Below are 18,566 nucleotides of genomic sequence, written 5' to 3'. Positions count from 1 at the left end.
TCCCTATTGCTAAATCAACCCACAATATATATCAATTATTAATGAATGCTTGATCTGTTTCTGGGTTCTCTAGCCTGTTACATAGATCTATTTGCCCATCCTTATGCAAGTACTACTCCATGGTTTCTATTCCAAAGTAAGTCATATTTTATACTTAATAGGGGGACTCCTCCCTCCTTTTTCTTTCTTTTCTTTTTTTTTCTTGCTTTTTAAGAGAGACTTTTGCTATAGGTTGCATAGGCTCTCCAGAGAGACAAAGAAACAGAAGCAAGAAATCAGCTCCAGGGGGGATGGCCATGCTACAATCCCTTCTCTTCCATTCTCCTCGCAGAATTCTGGTCACACATGCACAGAAGTGCCTGGCATGAGTTTTAAGCCACCGGGTCTGGGACTCAAACCATGGTCGACTATGTGGGAGTCTAGTGACATAGCGATTTCACCATCTGCTGGTCTCCTTTTCTATTATTTTTCTTCAAATTGTTTTACTTCTTCTTGGTTCTTTATTCTTCTACATGAATTTTAGAAAATTATCTATTGATGACAACATGTTTGGTGAATTTTATGTCTTAAATAAGCCTGTTGTGGTTTGAATGGGATTGCAACAATTTTTATAAGTTAATTGGAGAAAATTATACTTTTACAAAATTGAATCTTTATTGACATTGCTTATTTTCCCTTTTTTGGGGTGTTCTTTTCAGAGCTCAGTAACATTTTATAATATTGAATTGAGCTTCAGTCTCTTTTGTTAGAACTACTTATTGATTCTTTAAAAGTACTCATTATATTAAAAATGGGGAGCCTTTTTTAAAATTATATTTTGCTGGGGTCAGCAGGTGGCATGGAGGTTAAGGACACTGGACTCCCACATTACTGATCATGGTTCCAGTCTGGGACCTGCTGACTTGCTTCCTCACTTTCCCTCTCTCTCTCGCTTGCTCTTGCTTTTGCTCTCACTCTCACTCTGTCCCTCTCTAGACAAATTAAAATAAATAAAGTTAAATAAAATAATTCTTTAAAAATTGTATTTTGCAATTTATTTCCACTTAAATGGATAAATAATACTCATTTTTAACATTTATTTACACCTAACAAACTTATTATAATCTATTAACTCATCTAGAGATTCTTTTATTTTAGATTTTCTTTGTAGACAACCTTATTTTATTATATTCAGTACTTTCTGTGAATTGTATCCATTTTGTTCTTGCTTTTCTGATTTTTATGTGGAAGAAATGTTTCGAGAACTATGAAGTATGAGTTAAATTTTTTTATATGTAACGTAAATGTTTGTGGAAAAATGTAAAAATAAATTAAAAATAAATTTTATCTAGTAGTCTTTTCATAAACAGGACAAAAATTCAAGTGTTTTATGAAGAGGATAAAATCCAATTCAGTTTCCTGCTTTATGTGGATCTGTGGTCATTCTCCAATATCAAAGAGACATTAACACCACAACTCCCAGACTTTAGTGCTTAATTCCTGGCTGAAACCCCAACGGGTCATCATAGCATCAACTCTGATATACAACTCTTGCTGTGAGTTTTCTTTCTATTTCTTATGTCTGTATATCCCATTTATTTCCTTTAGTGTAGCAACATTTTTTCTTTTTTATTTTAATAATTTATCTAGAATTTCAATGTTCTTTTTCTTTCTTTCATTTTATTTTTTTAACATTCAATCACCATCTATATTCACAATGTACAAAATGAATTTTCCCAGCATAAATATACTGTATATTAGTCCATCAAAGATATTACTATACACATTATCATCAACAGACAATTTTCCAATTTTGTGGCTGTAAAACGTTTTGCTTTTTTTCCTCTTGATTCCCTCCCTTTCACCCTCTCATTTCTCACTCTCCTTCTACACTCTCTCTAGTATCCTCAGATGCTATTCTTGCTTTTATACCTTCCAATCTTTCAGATTTATACCTTCCAATCTTTCAGTTTGTAAAATAGAGTGCAGACATTCAGTATTTAATAAATGGAAAAATACAATGCTTCCCTTCATCATCTAGCTTGCTTCCCTCAGCATTAAGTTTTCCATATTCATTCACTTTCTATCAAAAGCCAGGTCTCCTTGTTTTTGATGGTGTATATGTGCCACATTTTTTCATTCTATTCATCTGTTCTTGGACATTTGGGTTGATTCCTTAGCTTAGCGATTGTGAATGATGTGCAAATATTTTTCTGACTGAGTATATTACTATCCTTTGGGTAGATGGGTCAGAGTGGAATTGCTGGATCCTATGGTAGTCCTATTAGATTTGTCTATTCAAAAAGAATAATTCATCACAACTTTCCAGACAATTTAATATTTGTAGGTCTTTGAGGAACCTTTATATTATTCTCCAAGTGGCTGTACTAATTTACATTCCCACCAACAGTGTAGGAGAGTTTTCTTTTTACCATGACCTCCCCAGCACTTCTTGTTCTTCATTTTTTTAATCTCAGCCATTCTGACTAGGGTTAGGCGGTATGTCATTTAGTGGCTTTGATTTGCATATCCCATATGATAAGGGATGTTTAGAATTTTAATATGCTTTTTCGCTGTTCAAATGTCATTCCTGGAGAGTGGTCTGTTCAGTTTATTTGCTCTATTTTTAATTGGGTTGATTTTATTTTTTTATTAGCTGCTTGAGCTCCCTGTATATTTTGTTTCTCAGTCCTTATCTCAGTAAGAATATATCCGTGAATATATTCTCATTTTCTACGGGTTATCAATTCACTCTATTTATTGTTTCCTTTGCTGTGCAGAATGTTTTCAGTCTGATGGAATCCTACTAATCTATTTTTGAGATTATTGCCTGTTCTTGGGGTTCTTCTTTGAGAAGTGTTGCCTGCTCCAATGTCTCCAAGTGTTTACCTTGTGTTTTGCACCAGTAGTTAAATACTTTGAGAAGTTATTGTTAGGTCTTTGATCCATTTTGAGTTGTTTTTTGTCAATAGTGAGAGATAAGGGTCCAGTTTCATTTTTCTGCAGGCAGATATCCAGTTTTTCCAATACCATTTCATGAAAAGATTTTCTTTTCCCCACTGGAGTGTCATGTGCCCTTTGTCAAAAATCAATTGGCTGGGACCAGCAGATGGCATAGGGCTTACATTATTGGATTCATACATGGCTGACTGTGGTTTGAGTCCTAAAACTGGTAACTTGAAATTCAAGTCAGGCGGCTGTGCATGCATGCCCAAAATCCCAGGAGGAGCATGGAGGAGAAGGAACTGCAGCATGGCCATCCTCCCTGTGCAGTGATTTCTCATGATTTCTCACTTTCCCTCTCACTGTTTCTCTTTCTCTCTCTCTCTCTCTCTCTCTCTCTCTCCAGAAAGTGCAGAATCTTAAGACAAAAATCTCTAAAAATATAAATAAGAGGCTGTATGTTTTGGGGTTTATTTCTGGGTTCTCTATTATATTCCACTGGCCTACATGCCTATTTTTGTTCCAGTACCATGCTGTTTTGGTTATCACAGCTTTGTAATATATTTTGGGGTCAGAAACTGAGTTTTTAATAGGAATGACACCTGTTGACCTCAGTTTATTCTGCCATATTGCTGAGAGGCTTAGTCTGATCTCTTACACTTCCATATCGAATGAGCTAATCATTGTGCCTGAGTCCTCCAGTTTTAGTGAACTCAGATTTTGTGTGAATATGGAAAAATGTATTTCAGGAAAGAAAACCAAAGTCATTCTGATACAGAGATGAGAAAGCACATAATGTTTGGGGAAAAAATAATTAAGCATATATCCCAATGCCAAGCAGATAATTCACATATATACTATAATTTATTGAATCAACAATTAAATTACTAATTACAAATGTAGTAGATTATAGGTTACTTAAAAATTAGTAGATTTTATGGCAGATGATACCACAGTAAAATGTTCTGCTTCTTCAGGCCAACCCACGTGGGAAGGTTCTGGATTTGCTTCTGGAGACCTCCCTGAGTATATCAGGCATGTGCATGCCATAATCTGGGACTGGTCAAAGGTTTTGGTGGATTGTGGTATCAAGACCCTATTAAGGCTTCTTTCTCTCATGTCCCTCTTACTCATGGAAGAAATATATAACCAACTTTAAAATAGAGTATGAGATAGAGAAAGAGATAATGTCCAACAATATAGAGTCCACTAAGTAACAAATGAAGCCACTAGGAGTTGAACCAGTAATCATAGTAAATAGTTTTTAAAAGGAAAAGAAGACCTAAGAGAACAACATTTGATTACATAGTTTAAGGTTTTAAAAGAAAGAAATCCTATCAAGAAGATAGTGAAAAATCTCCTTTGAAAATGCAACTTCTGGAAAGGTAATTTCTAAGTTTGTTTTGCTACAATCTAATTGCAGTACTGTAGTGATTCATAAGCTTCTGAAACCTATGTAGATACCTGATACCTCGTAGGACCTGTACACTATCTGAGTATGTTCTGTGAGTTCACTGAACAAATAATTTCTTATTGTCCAGGGCACTCTTCAACTGATAGGTGTTTTTTTTTTTTTTTCCCCCAGTGGAGTGTTTTAAAATACTAACATTCCATTATTACCATAGGTCATAAAATTAGTGTGGAATTCCCATGTTTCTTTTAAATTGTAAGGTTCTCAAGAGCTGAGACAGTCTTTTCATTAAATAAATGGATGAATAAACTATATTTTTCATATACTTATAGTTTTCTCATGAGTCTAGTAAAGTGTCTAGTATGAACATGAAATTTCATGATTTGTTACATGATTAAATGTAACAGGTCTGGGTGGTGATGCTGGGGTTGGGGACGATGAGCACCTCTGATGCAAAGATTACTCACTTCTTAGACATGACTATTCAATTAGTTGCATTATACAGCAAAGATTCTTCCCCAAACTATTGGGTTATCTGGATTTAATAAACTCAGGTATTGAGATAACTGATTACTTGGGTCAAAACTGTCAGATATGGAAGATTATAACATGTAGTAATCTCATTCCCAGTTCTAGACTCCATTCCCTCTTCATGCCAAAGAAGCCATGAGGGAGGAAAACCAGTCCTCTGTCTTGGAATTCATCCTCCTGGGAGTTAGTAGTCAGAAAAAAGAAGAAGATTTCTTCTTCATCCTCTTCCTGTTCATCTATCCCATCACATTAAGTGGAAACCTGCTCATCATCTTAGCCATTCGCTCTGACAGTCGTCTTCACAACCCCATGTACTTTTTACTTGCAAACCTCTCCTTTGTTGACATCGTCTTCTCATCTGTAACTATCCCTAAGATGCTAACCAGCCACCTCTCGGGCAGCAAAATTATATCCTTTGGGGGATGCCTGACACAGATGTATTTCATGATTGCCATGGCTAACACGGACAGCTATATCTTGGCTGCAATGGCATTTGACCGCGCTGTGGCCATCAGCCGTCCACTTCATTACATGACGATTATGAGTCTGCGATCTTGTGTCCTGCTAGTTGTTGGGTCTTGGGTGGCTGGAATTGCCAATTCCCTCCCCCACACTCTGCTCACTGCTAGTCTGTCCTTCTGTGGCAACAAGGAAGTCGCCAACTTCTACTGTGACATTGCCTCTTTACTCAAGCTGTCCTGTTCTGACATCCACTTTAACGTGAAGATTATGAACATAGGGGTTGGTGTTTTCTCTGTGCCATTACTATGCATCATTATCTCCTATGTCCGAGTCTTTTCCACAGTCTTACGAGTTCCATCCACCAAGGGTGTGCTCAAAGCCTTCTCCACCTGTGGATCCCATCTCACAGTAGTTTCTCTGTATTATGGGACAGTCATAGGCATGTATTGCCGTCCTCTGACCAGTTACAGCCTGAAGGATGCAGTGGTAACTGTGATGTATATGGCAGTGACCCCAATGCTAAATCCTTTCATCTACAGTCTGAGAAACCGGGACATGAAGGCTGCCCTATGGAAACTGTTCAGCAAGAAAATCTTTTCATAAAACAAGGTGAGGACAAAGATTAGAGATTACAATATACTTCTTAAAATTTACCCCCAGTTTCTTCCTGTCCAAGAAGTCATCTTTGATCTTTCTTTTCCCAGAAATATTATACCGATTTTGAGACATTTTACTAAGATTGTCACTTTGCCAACTTTTAAAAAAAATTACAATTAATTATTTTTCATTTTTACAGCATACGATACGGGTTCTGAAAGCATAAATGCATTGCATGTCAAACAAGTCAAAAATATTATTCCAAGATATTAGTATACATGATAACTTCCATTACTTTTTTAAACTTTGCACATATTTTTACTTTTTCCTGTACTGTGGCAGCACAGGAATAACATGTTCAAGTCCCACACATGATACTGAGTAGGAGAGTAAAATTCAGAAATGAAAAGGATCACAATAGTTTATGCTTTGTAGGTCATAAATCACTATCCATTTGTCTATTTTTGTTGGATTATTACATTTAATCACCCCTGATTTGCTTCCAGCTTTGAAGGAAAGAGCTATCATAACACATTACTCTGCTTCTTACAATCTCTGTCATAAAGAGTATATCCCAAAATATTGGTGTACACAGAATAAATGTATGAATATGTTATTCTCTGAATCACAATCTGATAATGAATAGCTATAATAAGACCGGGTGTTATTTACTCATGCATTATAAAGCTGGTGTGTCATTCAGGATCATTTAGCATCCATTCGGTGAACAGTTACATCTGATATTTCTAAACAAAGAAGGCTTAAACAAAATTACACATATAGATGTATGTTCCAGGAAACTAAAGAAGAAAAAAGATGGATCCTGATGTAACCCAAAGACTAATAACTGCAGAAAGAAGTTACTTTTTCTAGACTAGAAAGACAAAAGGGAAATAGTGCTATGACCAGATCCAAAGGATGTGACCTAGAACCTAGGAATGCTCATGTATGTAAGAGGAACTGATGGAACTAGCACTTAATCCCCAAGTGGTGAGGTGAGAGAACTCAAACATTCATTTTTGAGGATCTGTATCCTCAATTGTAGTATCTTAATTTTTAATTTAATCGCTATTAATCTTTAGTAGGTATGGAAATACTATTCACTGGGTCACCCATACATACCTTGAGAAATAGACCTCTTGTCCCCTCATTGTGTAGTAGCAACACAATGTCCTTGGTAATGAGGATTAGTCACATAAGCCTGTAGAGAAATACTTTTTCTTTTTTTATTGAATGGCAATGCAACAATTTGGTTCATCTTCACAATATATTGTTGAGTTTAAAAACTGTAAACACTAAATTATTGTTATTATAACCTTTCTTAGGTTATAAACAATCAAAAATACACTTTCTGGGAATAGACAGATATGAAAATAAGGTGCATTAAAAGCAAAAGCAAGGGGAAGATGAATATAAGATTCAGGATGAGGGAAGATTCAAGAGGTAAGACTCAGGAAAAGGAGTCAAGGAGTTATGTGGTTGTTATACATTATTACTAAAGTCCTATTGGTTGGGTAGTGGATCAATGGGTGCTTGTACACTATCTGAGTATGTTCTGTGAGTTCACTGAACAAATAATTTCTTATTGTCCAGGGCACTCTTCAACTGATAGGTTTTTTTTTTTTTTTTTCCCCCAGTGGAGTGTTTTAAAATACTAACATTCCATTATTACCATAGGTCATAAAATTAGTGTGGAATTCCCATGTTTCTTTTAAATTGTAAGGTTCTCAAGAGCTGAGACAGTCTTTTCATTAAATAAATGGATGAATAAACTATATTTTTCATATACTTATAGTTTTCTCATGAGTCTAGTAAAGTGTCTAGTATGAACATGAAATTTCATGATTTGTTACATGATTAAATGTAACAGGTCTGGGTGGTGATGCTGGGGTTGGGGACGATGAGCACCTCTGATGCAAAGATTACTCACTTCTTAGACATGACTATTCAATTAGTTGCATTATACAGCAAAGATTCTTCCCCAAACTATTGGGTTATCTGGATTTAATAAACTCAGGTATTGAGATAACTGATTACTTGGGTCAAAACTGTCAGATATGGAAGATTATAACATGTAGTAATCTCATTCCCAGTTCTAGACTCCATTCCCTCTTCATGCCAAAGAAGCCATGAGGGAGGAAAACCAGTCCTCTGTCTTGGAATTCATCCTCCTGGGAGTTAGTAGTCAACAAAAAGAAGAAGATTTCTTCTTCATCCTCTTCCTGTTCATCTATCCCATCACATTAAGTGGAAACCTGCTCATCATCTTAGCCATTCGCTCTGACAGTCGTCTTCACAACCCCATGTACTTTTTACTTGCAAACCTCTCCTTTGTTGACATCGTCTTCTCATCTGTAACTATCCCTAAGATGCTAACCAGCCACCTCTCGGGCAGCAAAATTATATCCTTTGGGGGATGCCTGACACAGATGTATTTCATGATTGCCATGGCTAACACGGACAGCTATATCTTGGCTGCAATGGCATTTGACCGCGCTGTGGCCATCAGCCGTCCACTTCATTACATGACGATTATGAGTCTGCGATCTTGTGTCCTGCTAGTTGTTGGGTCTTGGGTGGCTGGAATTGCCAATTCCCTCCCTCACACTCTGCTCACTGCTAGTCTGTCCTTCTGTGGCAACAAGGAAGTCGCCAACTTCTACTGTGACATTGCCTCTTTACTCAAGCTGTCCTGTTCTGACATCCACTTTAACGTGAAGATTATGAACATAGGGGTTGGTGTTTTCTCTGTGCCATTACTATGCATCATTATCTCCTATGTCCGAGTCTTTTCCACAGTCTTACGAGTTCCATCCACCAAGGGTGTGCTCAAAGCCTTCTCCACCTGTGGATCCCATCTCACAGTAGTTTCTCTGTATTATGGGACAGTCATAGGCATGTATTGCCGTCCTCTGACCAGTTACAGCCTGAAGGATGCAGTGGTAACTGTGATGTATATGGCAGTGACCCCAATGCTAAATCCTTTCATCTACAGTCTGAGAAACCGGGACATGAAGGCTGCCCTATGGAAACTGTTCAGCAAGAAAATCTTTTCATAAAACAAGGTGAGGACAAAGATTAGAGATTACAATATACTTCTTAAAATTTACCCCCAGTTTCTTCCTGTCCAAGAAGTCATCTTTGATCTTTCCTTTCCCAGAAATATTATACCGATTTTGAGACATTTTACTAAGATTGTCACTTTGCCAACTTTTAAAAAAAATTACAATTAATTATTTTTCATTTTTACAGCATACGATACGGGTTCTGAAAGCATAAATGCATTGCATGTCAAACAAGTCAAAAATATTATTCCAAGATATTAGTATACATGATAACTTCCATTACTTTTTTAAACTTTGCACATATTTTTACTTTTTCCTGTACTGTGGCAGCACAGGAATAACATGTTCAAGTCCCACACATGATACTGAGTAGGAGAGTAAAATTCAGAAATGAAAAGGATCACAATAGTTTATGCTTTGTAGGTCATAAATCACTATCCATTTGTCTATTTTTGTTGGATTATTACATTTAATCACCCCTGATTTGCTTCCAGCTTTGAAGGAAAGAGCTATCATAACACATTACTCTGCTTCTTACAATCTCTGTCATAAAGAGTATATCCCAAAATATTGGTGTACACAGAATAAATGTATGAATATGTTATTCTCTGAATCACAATCTGATAATGAATAGCTATAATAAGACCGGGTGTTATTTACTCATGCATTATAAAGCTGGTGTGTCATTCAGGATCATTTAGCATCCATTCGGTGAACAGTTACATCTGATATTTCTAAACAAAGAAGGCTTAAACAAAATTACACATATAGATGTATGTTCCAGGAAACTAAAGAAGAAAAAAGATGGATCCTGATGTAACCCAAAGACTAATAACTGCAGAAAGAAGTTACTTTTTCTAGACTAGAAAGACAAAAGGGAAATAGTGCTATGACCAGATCCAAAGGATGTGACCTAGAACCTAGGAATGCTCATGTATGTAAGAGGAACTGATGGAACTAGCACTTAATCCCCAAGTGGTGAGGTGAGAGAACTCAAACATTCATTTTTGAGGATCTGTATCCTCAATTGTAGTATCTTAATTTTTAATTTAATCGCTATTAATCTTTAGTAGGTATGGAAATACTATTCACTGGGTCACCCATACATACCTTGAGAAATAGACCTCTTGTCCCCTCATTGTGTAGTAGCAACACAATGTCCTTGGTAATGAGGATTAGTCACATAAGCCTGTAGAGAAATACTTTTTCTTTTTTTATTGAATGGCAATGCAACAATTTGGTTCATCTTCACAATATATTGTTGAGTTTAAAAACTGTAAACACTAAATTATTGTTATTATAACCTTTCTTAGGTTATAAACAATCAAAAATACACTTTCTGGGAATAGACAGATATGAAAATAAGGTGCATTAAAAGCAAAAGCAAGGGGAAGATGAATATAAGATTCAGGATGAGGGAAGATTCAAGAGGTAAGACTCAGGAAAAGGAGTCAAGGAGTTATGTGGTTGTTATACATTATTACTAAAGTCCTATTGGTTGGGTAGTGGATCAATGGGTGCTATGATATCCTTAATGACTAGGTAGATATAGATTTACATACTGATAATCAATAGATAAATATGGATAAGTAATAAGTCAAAGTTCTGCAGAAAGGAATAGTAAGAGTTTGTTTAAATAAACACTGAATGGAGAAATGCAAAGAGAGAAGGAGGGAAGAGATAAGATGAGGAGCTTAAGCAACACTTAGCACAATCTAAGAGAAAGAGAAGGAACAGACAAAAGATTTAGATGCAAAGGTTATATGGAAATAGAAATAACAGAATGAAGTTATTTTTATGTTAGTAGTAAAGAGATAAGTATGTCTTCAGAATTTTGAAATTTGTATGTGTATTGTCTTATTCAGGCTTTGTGTTACATTCCAAGGAAGAAACTATATATCTCCAATTACAGGTGAGAAAAGGGATGTTCAGAGAAATTTTATTAAAATAACTTGGCTCATACAGCTTTTCAGTGGTGTAATCAAAACTCAGACTTAATTCTCACAAACTCTAAAACCTCACTTGTTGCCTTCCATCACTTAGAGTTGACTTCTCTCTCTCATTACTAGAGTGAATTAAAAGCTTTTCTCTCACCCCACAAAGAGGCAAGAATGCCATTTCCAGTACCAAAATGTGCTGTTAAATAACTTTCAGTTAATATTATTTTGTGTACACTTAGCTGTATTATTAAATCCTCTTCAAAATAGGATTTTTTATCTTGTTTTCTTTATTATTATTATTATTATTTATAATTCAACCACTATACATCTTTTAGATTTTAAAGAGACTTTACCCACCATGATATACACCTCAGTCCAGTTGAGAATACTATACACATCCTCATCGACAGACAATAAACCATCTCTGTGTCCCATAAATGTCTTACCTCTCTATATTTGCCCCAATTTTCCTTTGTTTTGTTCTTCCCCTCCCATGCTTTCCTTCCACTTTGTCTCTAGTGTCCATGACAATTTTTAATGCTTTTATGTTCTCCAGACTCTAAGAAAGATATACAAACAGCCAAAGAGCATATAAAAAAATGTTCAACATCCTTCATCATTAAGGGAGATGCTGATCCAAACCACAACGAGATACCACCTAACCCCAGTCAGAATGGCGAAGATTAAAAAAAAAAAAAAAAAGATAAGTGCTGGAGGGGATGTGGTGAAAGAGGAACACTCCAGAAAAACAGGATTTTAAGGACACATGGTTTTCTCCCTCTATCAATGCAGATATAGCCTTTTACTCCCTCCTCTATTATGGTCACTCTAAGTACCCGCTGAGGGTATCATGTATTTTGTGCCTCAGCTCTGTTCTAACTTCCTCAGGAAAACCCTTCCTGACCACAAGCTGAATTAAATATCCTTCCAAAGTATGCCTTAGGTATCCTACACATCCATCTTATTAGCACAGATTACACATATATATTTAGGTTCTAATCAGCCTCCAGTACTGAGGTGATGAGGATACAGTGAAAACTAGAAAGACAAGGAGTCGACTTCAAAAAAAAAAAAAAAAAAAAAAAAGAGCTAGAAATGACATAATCTTGACATGTGGAGAGTTTCAAGAAGATAACAAGTATGATCGTATGATAGAGAGCAGGTAGGAGTAGGTAGAATGGGAGGACAGAAACAGAAACAGAGAGGAGAGGAAGGACAAGGAACTCCTTCAAAGGACAAAAACAAGAGGGCTTGGGTTCCACGGGCTGAACAGAAACACCAGGATACCATAATCTCTGAGAGTCGAATCTCCTAATCTGAACTAAAGATTCAGGCACAGAGCTAATGCCTAGACTGCCAGACCTCATAGCACAGGCTAGAGCAAGACCTTCACCCAGCCTGGGTAAACAGCACTGCCTGTAAAGAAAACTGAGCAGAGTATGTGTCCGCAAGAGCCTCCAGTGAGGTGGGATGAGGTAGAGGGTGTGATGATGTTAAAGGGAAGGGAACTGATGTTCAGTGAGTCCTAGTGACTCTGACCCAGGAATATTCTAAATCTCTTCAACAGTCACTGAAGATAAACTTTGCCATCACCCTACGCTAAATGAGGAAACTGAGGCTCAAAGAGGCTGAGTGAGTTTCCCCAAAATCCCACACTCACAAGTAGCAGAACCTGGATCTAATCTTTAACCTTTACTCCAAAGGCCATGCACTATGATAGTGTGCTTTGGAAAGGAGAATGGCTGTGCAAAGCTGACCTGTAGACACAAGTAATCTACTCCTGACAAGCTATTGTTGACTCTGATCCACCAGATGGCTAATAATTGTTACAGGATATTTATTTATCACAAAGGGAATATAATGTGTTTTCAGTACACATTACTGTATACATAACCTTTTCTAAGTGGTCAACATCAACTTCACCCATATTGGAATAAATAATACGCCTTCTGATATTAAACACTGGGAAGGGCAAAACATCATTTACATGGTATTCCTAAAAAAAAACACATAACCTAAATCTATCTATTAAAAAAAAATTAGGAAAATTCCAAAACAAGGCGTTGCTGAAGTCATGAGAACAAGATTGCAGACCTGGAGATCCCCCCAAAAAAAGTTAACAACTATGCATTGAAGAAAATAGCTCATGAGAGAACTGGACCACAATTTAGAAGCTGTACCAAACCAGTGGAGAACATTAATCAAATATTTAACTCACCTCCAAGATAGAACAATTTTGTGTACATTTATGAATATGTTACATGTCTCCATTCATTTAGATTGTCCTTCATTTCAGTGTTTATTTCATATAGACCTTACAAATTTGCGGTTAGATTTTCCCTAAGTATATGAATTTGGTTGCTACCTTAATTTTTTTTATTTTCAATCATTTATCATTGGTTTATACTAATATAATTTTGAGCTACTTTGTACTTACATATAAAAACATTTGTCAGATTCACTTATTCATTCTAGTTGTAGATTCTGTAGGGTTTTCTATAAACACAATTATGTCATGTATAATTACTAACACTTTTATTTCTTCTTTGCTTTTTCTTTTTTGATTTAAATATTTTTTTAATTTAACTTAATTTATTTATTTTAATTTGACCAGAGAGAGATAGAAAGGGAGAGAGAGAAAATGAGAAAGGAAGCCACCTGGTCCAGGCTTCAACTGCCGTCAGCCAAGTGGGAGTCCAGCACCTTTAACCACAATGCCACCTGCCAGCCCCTCTTCTTTGCTTTTTCAATTCTAATATCTTTGCTTATATTTTTTACATTCTGTAAATCACTAGGACAATTTCAAATAGCACTGTGTTCTTTATTTTTTACCTTGAAGATGTAGTATTACACCATCAAGTATGATGTTAGCTGAAGGAGTTTTTGTAGATATCCTTTATTAGATTAAAGAAGGATCTTTCTTTTTTTAAAATAATTATTTATTTTTTTAAAATTTATTCATTCATTGATTTTTTAATTTGACCAGAGAGAGACAGAGGGTGAGAGTGAGAGAGAGAGGAAGTGAGAAAGCAAGCCACCAGGTCCAGGACTTGAACCCTGGTAGGCCATGTGGGAGTGTCCAGCACCTTAACCACCACGCCACTTGCTGGTCCCAAGGAATTTCTTTCTTGATGCTAGTTTGTTAAGCAATTTTTCATAAAGAGGTACTTAATTTTATCAGATGCATTTTGTGCCTCCATTGAAATAACGATCTTATTTTCTCCCTTATTTTGGTAATATGGCAAATTACATTGAGTTTCTACTATAAAAATAACCTTGTAATCCTAGGGGAAAAAACAACTCAGTCACAAAATTCAGTTTCTGTTCATTCATTACTACAAAGCAGTAGGAGCCAGCAGGTGGCTTGGTGGTTAAGATGCTAGATTCCCAGAGGCCGACCATGGTTCAAGTCCTGGACTCAGTGGCTTGAAAATCACACCAGATACATGTGCATACATGCCAAAAATCCCAAGAGGAAAATGAAACAGGGATTGCAGCATTGCCTGGGGGTGATTCCTAATTTTTCTTCTCACTCTCACACACTCTTTTATTCTCTGGCAAACACACACACCCTATAACAAACAAACAAACAAACAAAAAAACAAAACTCAAGTGCTCAGAAGAAATGAGGAATGGTCAGGGAGGGCAGATTGTGAGAACTTCCATCAGCTTGTGAGCTCTTGACACAGGAGCTATCCCTGGAAGATTTTTCACAAGGAAGGACTGATTTATTCCTGCAGTGAGCATGAGGCAAGAAAGTGAAAATTGGGAGGAAGCAGGGATTACAATGTTCTCAACACTGGACATGAGCACCAAAATTCCCATTCCCTAGGTAGAGGTTCACACCTTTGCCTCCAGCGCCCTTACCTGAGCATGAGATCTGGCAGGATTGAGCACAGAAATGAGGCTGCAACTCTACATTCTCATGATCAGTCCTGGGACTTGGTCTTCAGCCTTCGCTGCCCTAAGAATGGTCTACTCAAAGTACCTGGTTTATTTTTTATTTTCCATGTGTATTTTTAGTTTGCTACTCTCAGTTTTCAATTTCTCCTTTCCTCCTGTTAATTCACAGGACCTCAAGAAGACCCAGTTAACACTACAACCTTCATATCAATGTTGTCTTCACAACCACTACATGCACAGCCACTGAAACTCTCAACACTGGGCCACCACCTGCACTCCATCCTGCACTACCTGATAGTTCAAATCATCTGAAGTTAGTTCAAATAATCATATGACTACATGTCATGTGTCGCTTGTGAGATAGTCTCCCCTTAAAGATGTTACTCCTGTCATAATCAAATTTGATAACAACTCAATCCCATAACTCCATCATGAGAGCTTGATTCCTAGACCCACTCCAGATACCATGTACCAGAATTCCCAACAGGAAACAACACAGTCAACAGAGCTAATGTGAGTGTAATTTAATAAAGGCTCTATTTACCAAGGTATGGGCAATGGGTAGAAAAACCATCAGTGATAGTGCAAAACCATGAGGATAGTAAGAAAAAGGCCTTTGCACCCAAGCCGAATAGGCTAGGGGCCAGGGAAGTTATAAAGCACATTGAAAGAAAAGGAGTGGAAGAGATGTGCAAAGCCAGCTGCTTGGCAGGAGCTGTGACTTTCACTGGAGCATGCAGGAGCCATAGGTTAGTGGTCAGGAATAAATTCTCCCATCTCACACTCTTCCCTCCATCCAATCTGTGCAGTGCTCCATTGACTAAACCCAACCAGAAGCCAGAGGTTAAAGCAGCCCATTTTTGAGTCCATTTTGATCAACTTAGAGCACAGGGCATGACAGAGAGGGAAGAAGAAAGGATCAGGAGAAGCAAATGGAAGCTGTCCCACACACCACCAGTACTAGATGATGCAGTCCTCATATAGATATTTTTTAAGACACATGCCCTCCCTATTAACAAAAAAGATACTAGGAATAAATATTAAGATCAGCTGTTCTTTGTAGCTGCAGAGATATAATCCCAAATTGTAATTCAGCTTAGGGGTCTGATTCATTTGATTGGCTCTGATAAAACAATAGCACAGATATGGTTTGTTGCCTGTTGGTGATGTCATGTACAGTATTCTCAATTCGCTTGCTATGTGGCGTATATCATGTTGGGTAAGTTCTCTTTACAAATTAAATGGTGTATAATCATTGAATGTATAAAAATATTAATAATAATGAAATGATGAAAAAGAACATTAAGCTGGAGGGACCAGCAAATAATAGAAAGGTTGCATCTCTGGACTCCCACATAGTTGACCATGGTTTGAGTCCCGGACCTGGTGACTTAAAACTCATGTCAGATATGTGTGCGTGTGTGCCCAAGATCCCAAGAGGAGAATGGAGAAGAAGGGATTGTGGCCTGGCCATCTACCCTGGGGGCAGATTTCCCACTTTTGTCTCTCTCTGTCTCTCTGGCAAGCATATGTGCCCTATAGGAAAAATCTCTCTCAAAAAAAAAAAAAAGTTAAGCTGGAAAAAAAGATATTGGGAAGTGCACAAAATGTATATTCTGTTCTATCAATATCAAGATTTGTGTGAAAAGGGTCAACTCCAAGCATCCTTTTCTGTTGGCAGTTAAATATAAATATGTCCTTGTAAGGAAATGTTTTTAAGATCATCGGATTTCAAAGATTAATTTTTTTTCTTTTTAAGAGGATTTGCTATAAGACGCCTGCACTCACCAGAAAGACAGAGACAGACACAGAGACATAAAGTGAGAAATCACCTCCCCAGGGGAGATGGCCACACCAAACTCCCTTCTCCTCCATTCTCCTCTCAGGATCTGGGGCACGCACGCACACGCACCTGGCATGAGTTTAAGCACCAGGCCCAGGACTCTAACCGCAGTCAACTACATGGGAGTCCAGTGACATAGCCATTATGCCAACTGCTGGTCCCTTCATAGATTGCTTTTGTATCCTATGGAACGTAATCCTCTAAACTTACAAAATCCTTTTGGACACATTAAACTGATGGTCTCAATTAATAATTAATGAATTGTTTGAATAATAATTTGAATTTATGAGTACCACCTGCTTTTTTATAGTTGTAAAAGCCTTGATATTTACCTTGGTTTCCTTTTCTACTTAATGGCAAAGTACATATCTGACTCTGATAGACTTGTTTTAAATTAATAATATGAGAAATTACATCTTTTCTGTAACATCATATAGAACACAGTTTATTTTATTTGATAAAGTGATTTTTTTCTTTACACAGAACTCAGCAGAAAATTTCTGCATTTTTTAAGTTTATTTTTAATTAATTAATTAATAAACATTCATTCGCTGAGCATCGTCAAAGCATATAAAATGGGACTTCCCATCCAGAATATACTGCACAGTGGCTTAATCATACATGTTATCATTGATAATTTTCCATTTCTAGTTTCATGTAAGTGTGTGTTTGTGTGTGTGTATGCATATATATTTTTTCCCCTATTTCTCACCCTCTGCCATTTTTCGCCCTCCTCCCACACTAACTCTGGTGTCTACAGTTGTTTTCCATTCCTTTTTCCTGACATTTTATTGATTCCCAAGATTTCTTAAATAATCTAACTACTTTCAATAGCAAGATCAGCTGGTATATACATATCTGTGAATACATGTCTAACTTTAGATGTGAAACTCTGAGTAGAATGAATACACTATAAAGTAGCAGCTAGCTGATGCTATATAGCTGACTACGGTTATTAAATTGGTATTTTTAAGATATTTTTTAATTTAAAGAAAAGCAGTTTATCTTTAATAAATCAAAGAAATGCTAAGGAACTTTGCTTAAAACTTAAAGTCAGGAAACAGGTTAAGATTCTGTTCAAATAGTAGGAACATGAACTTATTGGTAGCTCAAGATAGGCGGGACCAGCAGTTAGCGTAATGGCTATGTCGCTGGACTCCCACGTAGTCGACCGCGGTTCGCGTCCCAGACCTGGTGACTTAAAACTCACGCTGGGCGCATGTGCATGCGTGCCCAAGATCCCAAGAGGAGAATGGAGGAGAAGGGATTGCAGCGTGACCATCCCCCCTGGAGGGTGATTTCTCGCTTTCTGTCTCTCTGTTTCTCTGTCTGTCTGGCAAGCACACGCGCCCTATAGCAAAAAACCTCTCCAAAAAAAAAAAAAAAGATAGGACAAAAAAATCCTTAAAACCGGAAAACAAATACAGTGATTTCTACTGTTAAAAAAACTCCACTAGTGGATATCTAGTTCACCAGTAGAATGAACAACTTAAGCCTTCATTTCTCTGTCGGGTCAAGAACAAAACAATAACTTAAGTCCCCTTCGCATAGCATGAAAAAAATCTATTTCCTGCATTTATTTCTTCAAATTCATTGAATCTTTATACTCATTGTCTTTGTTATTCAGAGATGCAAAATATAGATTATTCATAATATTTAAATGTATGCCAATAAAATGCTATTTTAAAATAATTTCAGTATTTTAATTTAATTTTTAAATGTATTGGCATAAAAAATCTAACTGGGTATAGAATATTCAGCTGTAAAATTTTGTACTTAAAACTTTGATAGGGACCAGCAGGTGGTGTGGTCATTGTGGCACTGGACTCCCACATGGCCAACCGTTGTTTTGAGTCCTAGACCCAGCGGCTTGCTTTCTCACTTTTCCTCTC

At 36.8% G+C, this 18,566-nt stretch overlaps 2 protein-coding genes and 1 long non-coding RNA gene across 3 annotated transcripts in view; 2 read left to right on the top strand and 1 right to left on the bottom strand.

Moving 5' to 3' along the window:
- LOC114005211 (uncharacterized) overlaps positions 1-18,566 on the bottom strand; it is a 59,741-nt gene that overhangs the window by 24,416 nt on the left and 16,759 nt on the right. The gene's annotated exons all lie outside the window — the stretch shown is intronic.
- Positions 5,000-5,929, top strand: LOC102478845 (olfactory receptor 1A1). Its single transcript, XM_006163913.1, has one exon. It carries the CDS (start codon positions 5,000-5,002, stop codon positions 5,927-5,929), a length of 930 nt encoding a protein of 309 aa, XP_006163975.1.
- Positions 8,053-8,982, top strand: LOC102478401 (olfactory receptor 1A1). Its single transcript, XM_006163912.1, has one exon. It carries the CDS (start codon positions 8,053-8,055, stop codon positions 8,980-8,982), a length of 930 nt encoding a protein of 309 aa, XP_006163974.1.

The sequence above is a fragment of the Tupaia chinensis genome, unplaced genomic scaffold, assembly GCF_000334495.1.
Source record: "Tupaia chinensis unplaced genomic scaffold, TupChi_1.0 Scaffold143568_1, whole genome shotgun sequence".
Classification (NCBI taxonomy): Eukaryota; Metazoa; Chordata; class Mammalia; order Scandentia; family Tupaiidae; genus Tupaia; species Tupaia belangeri.
The sequence above is the reverse complement of the archived record's forward strand: the minus strand, read 5'-3'. Positions and strand labels throughout refer to the sequence as shown.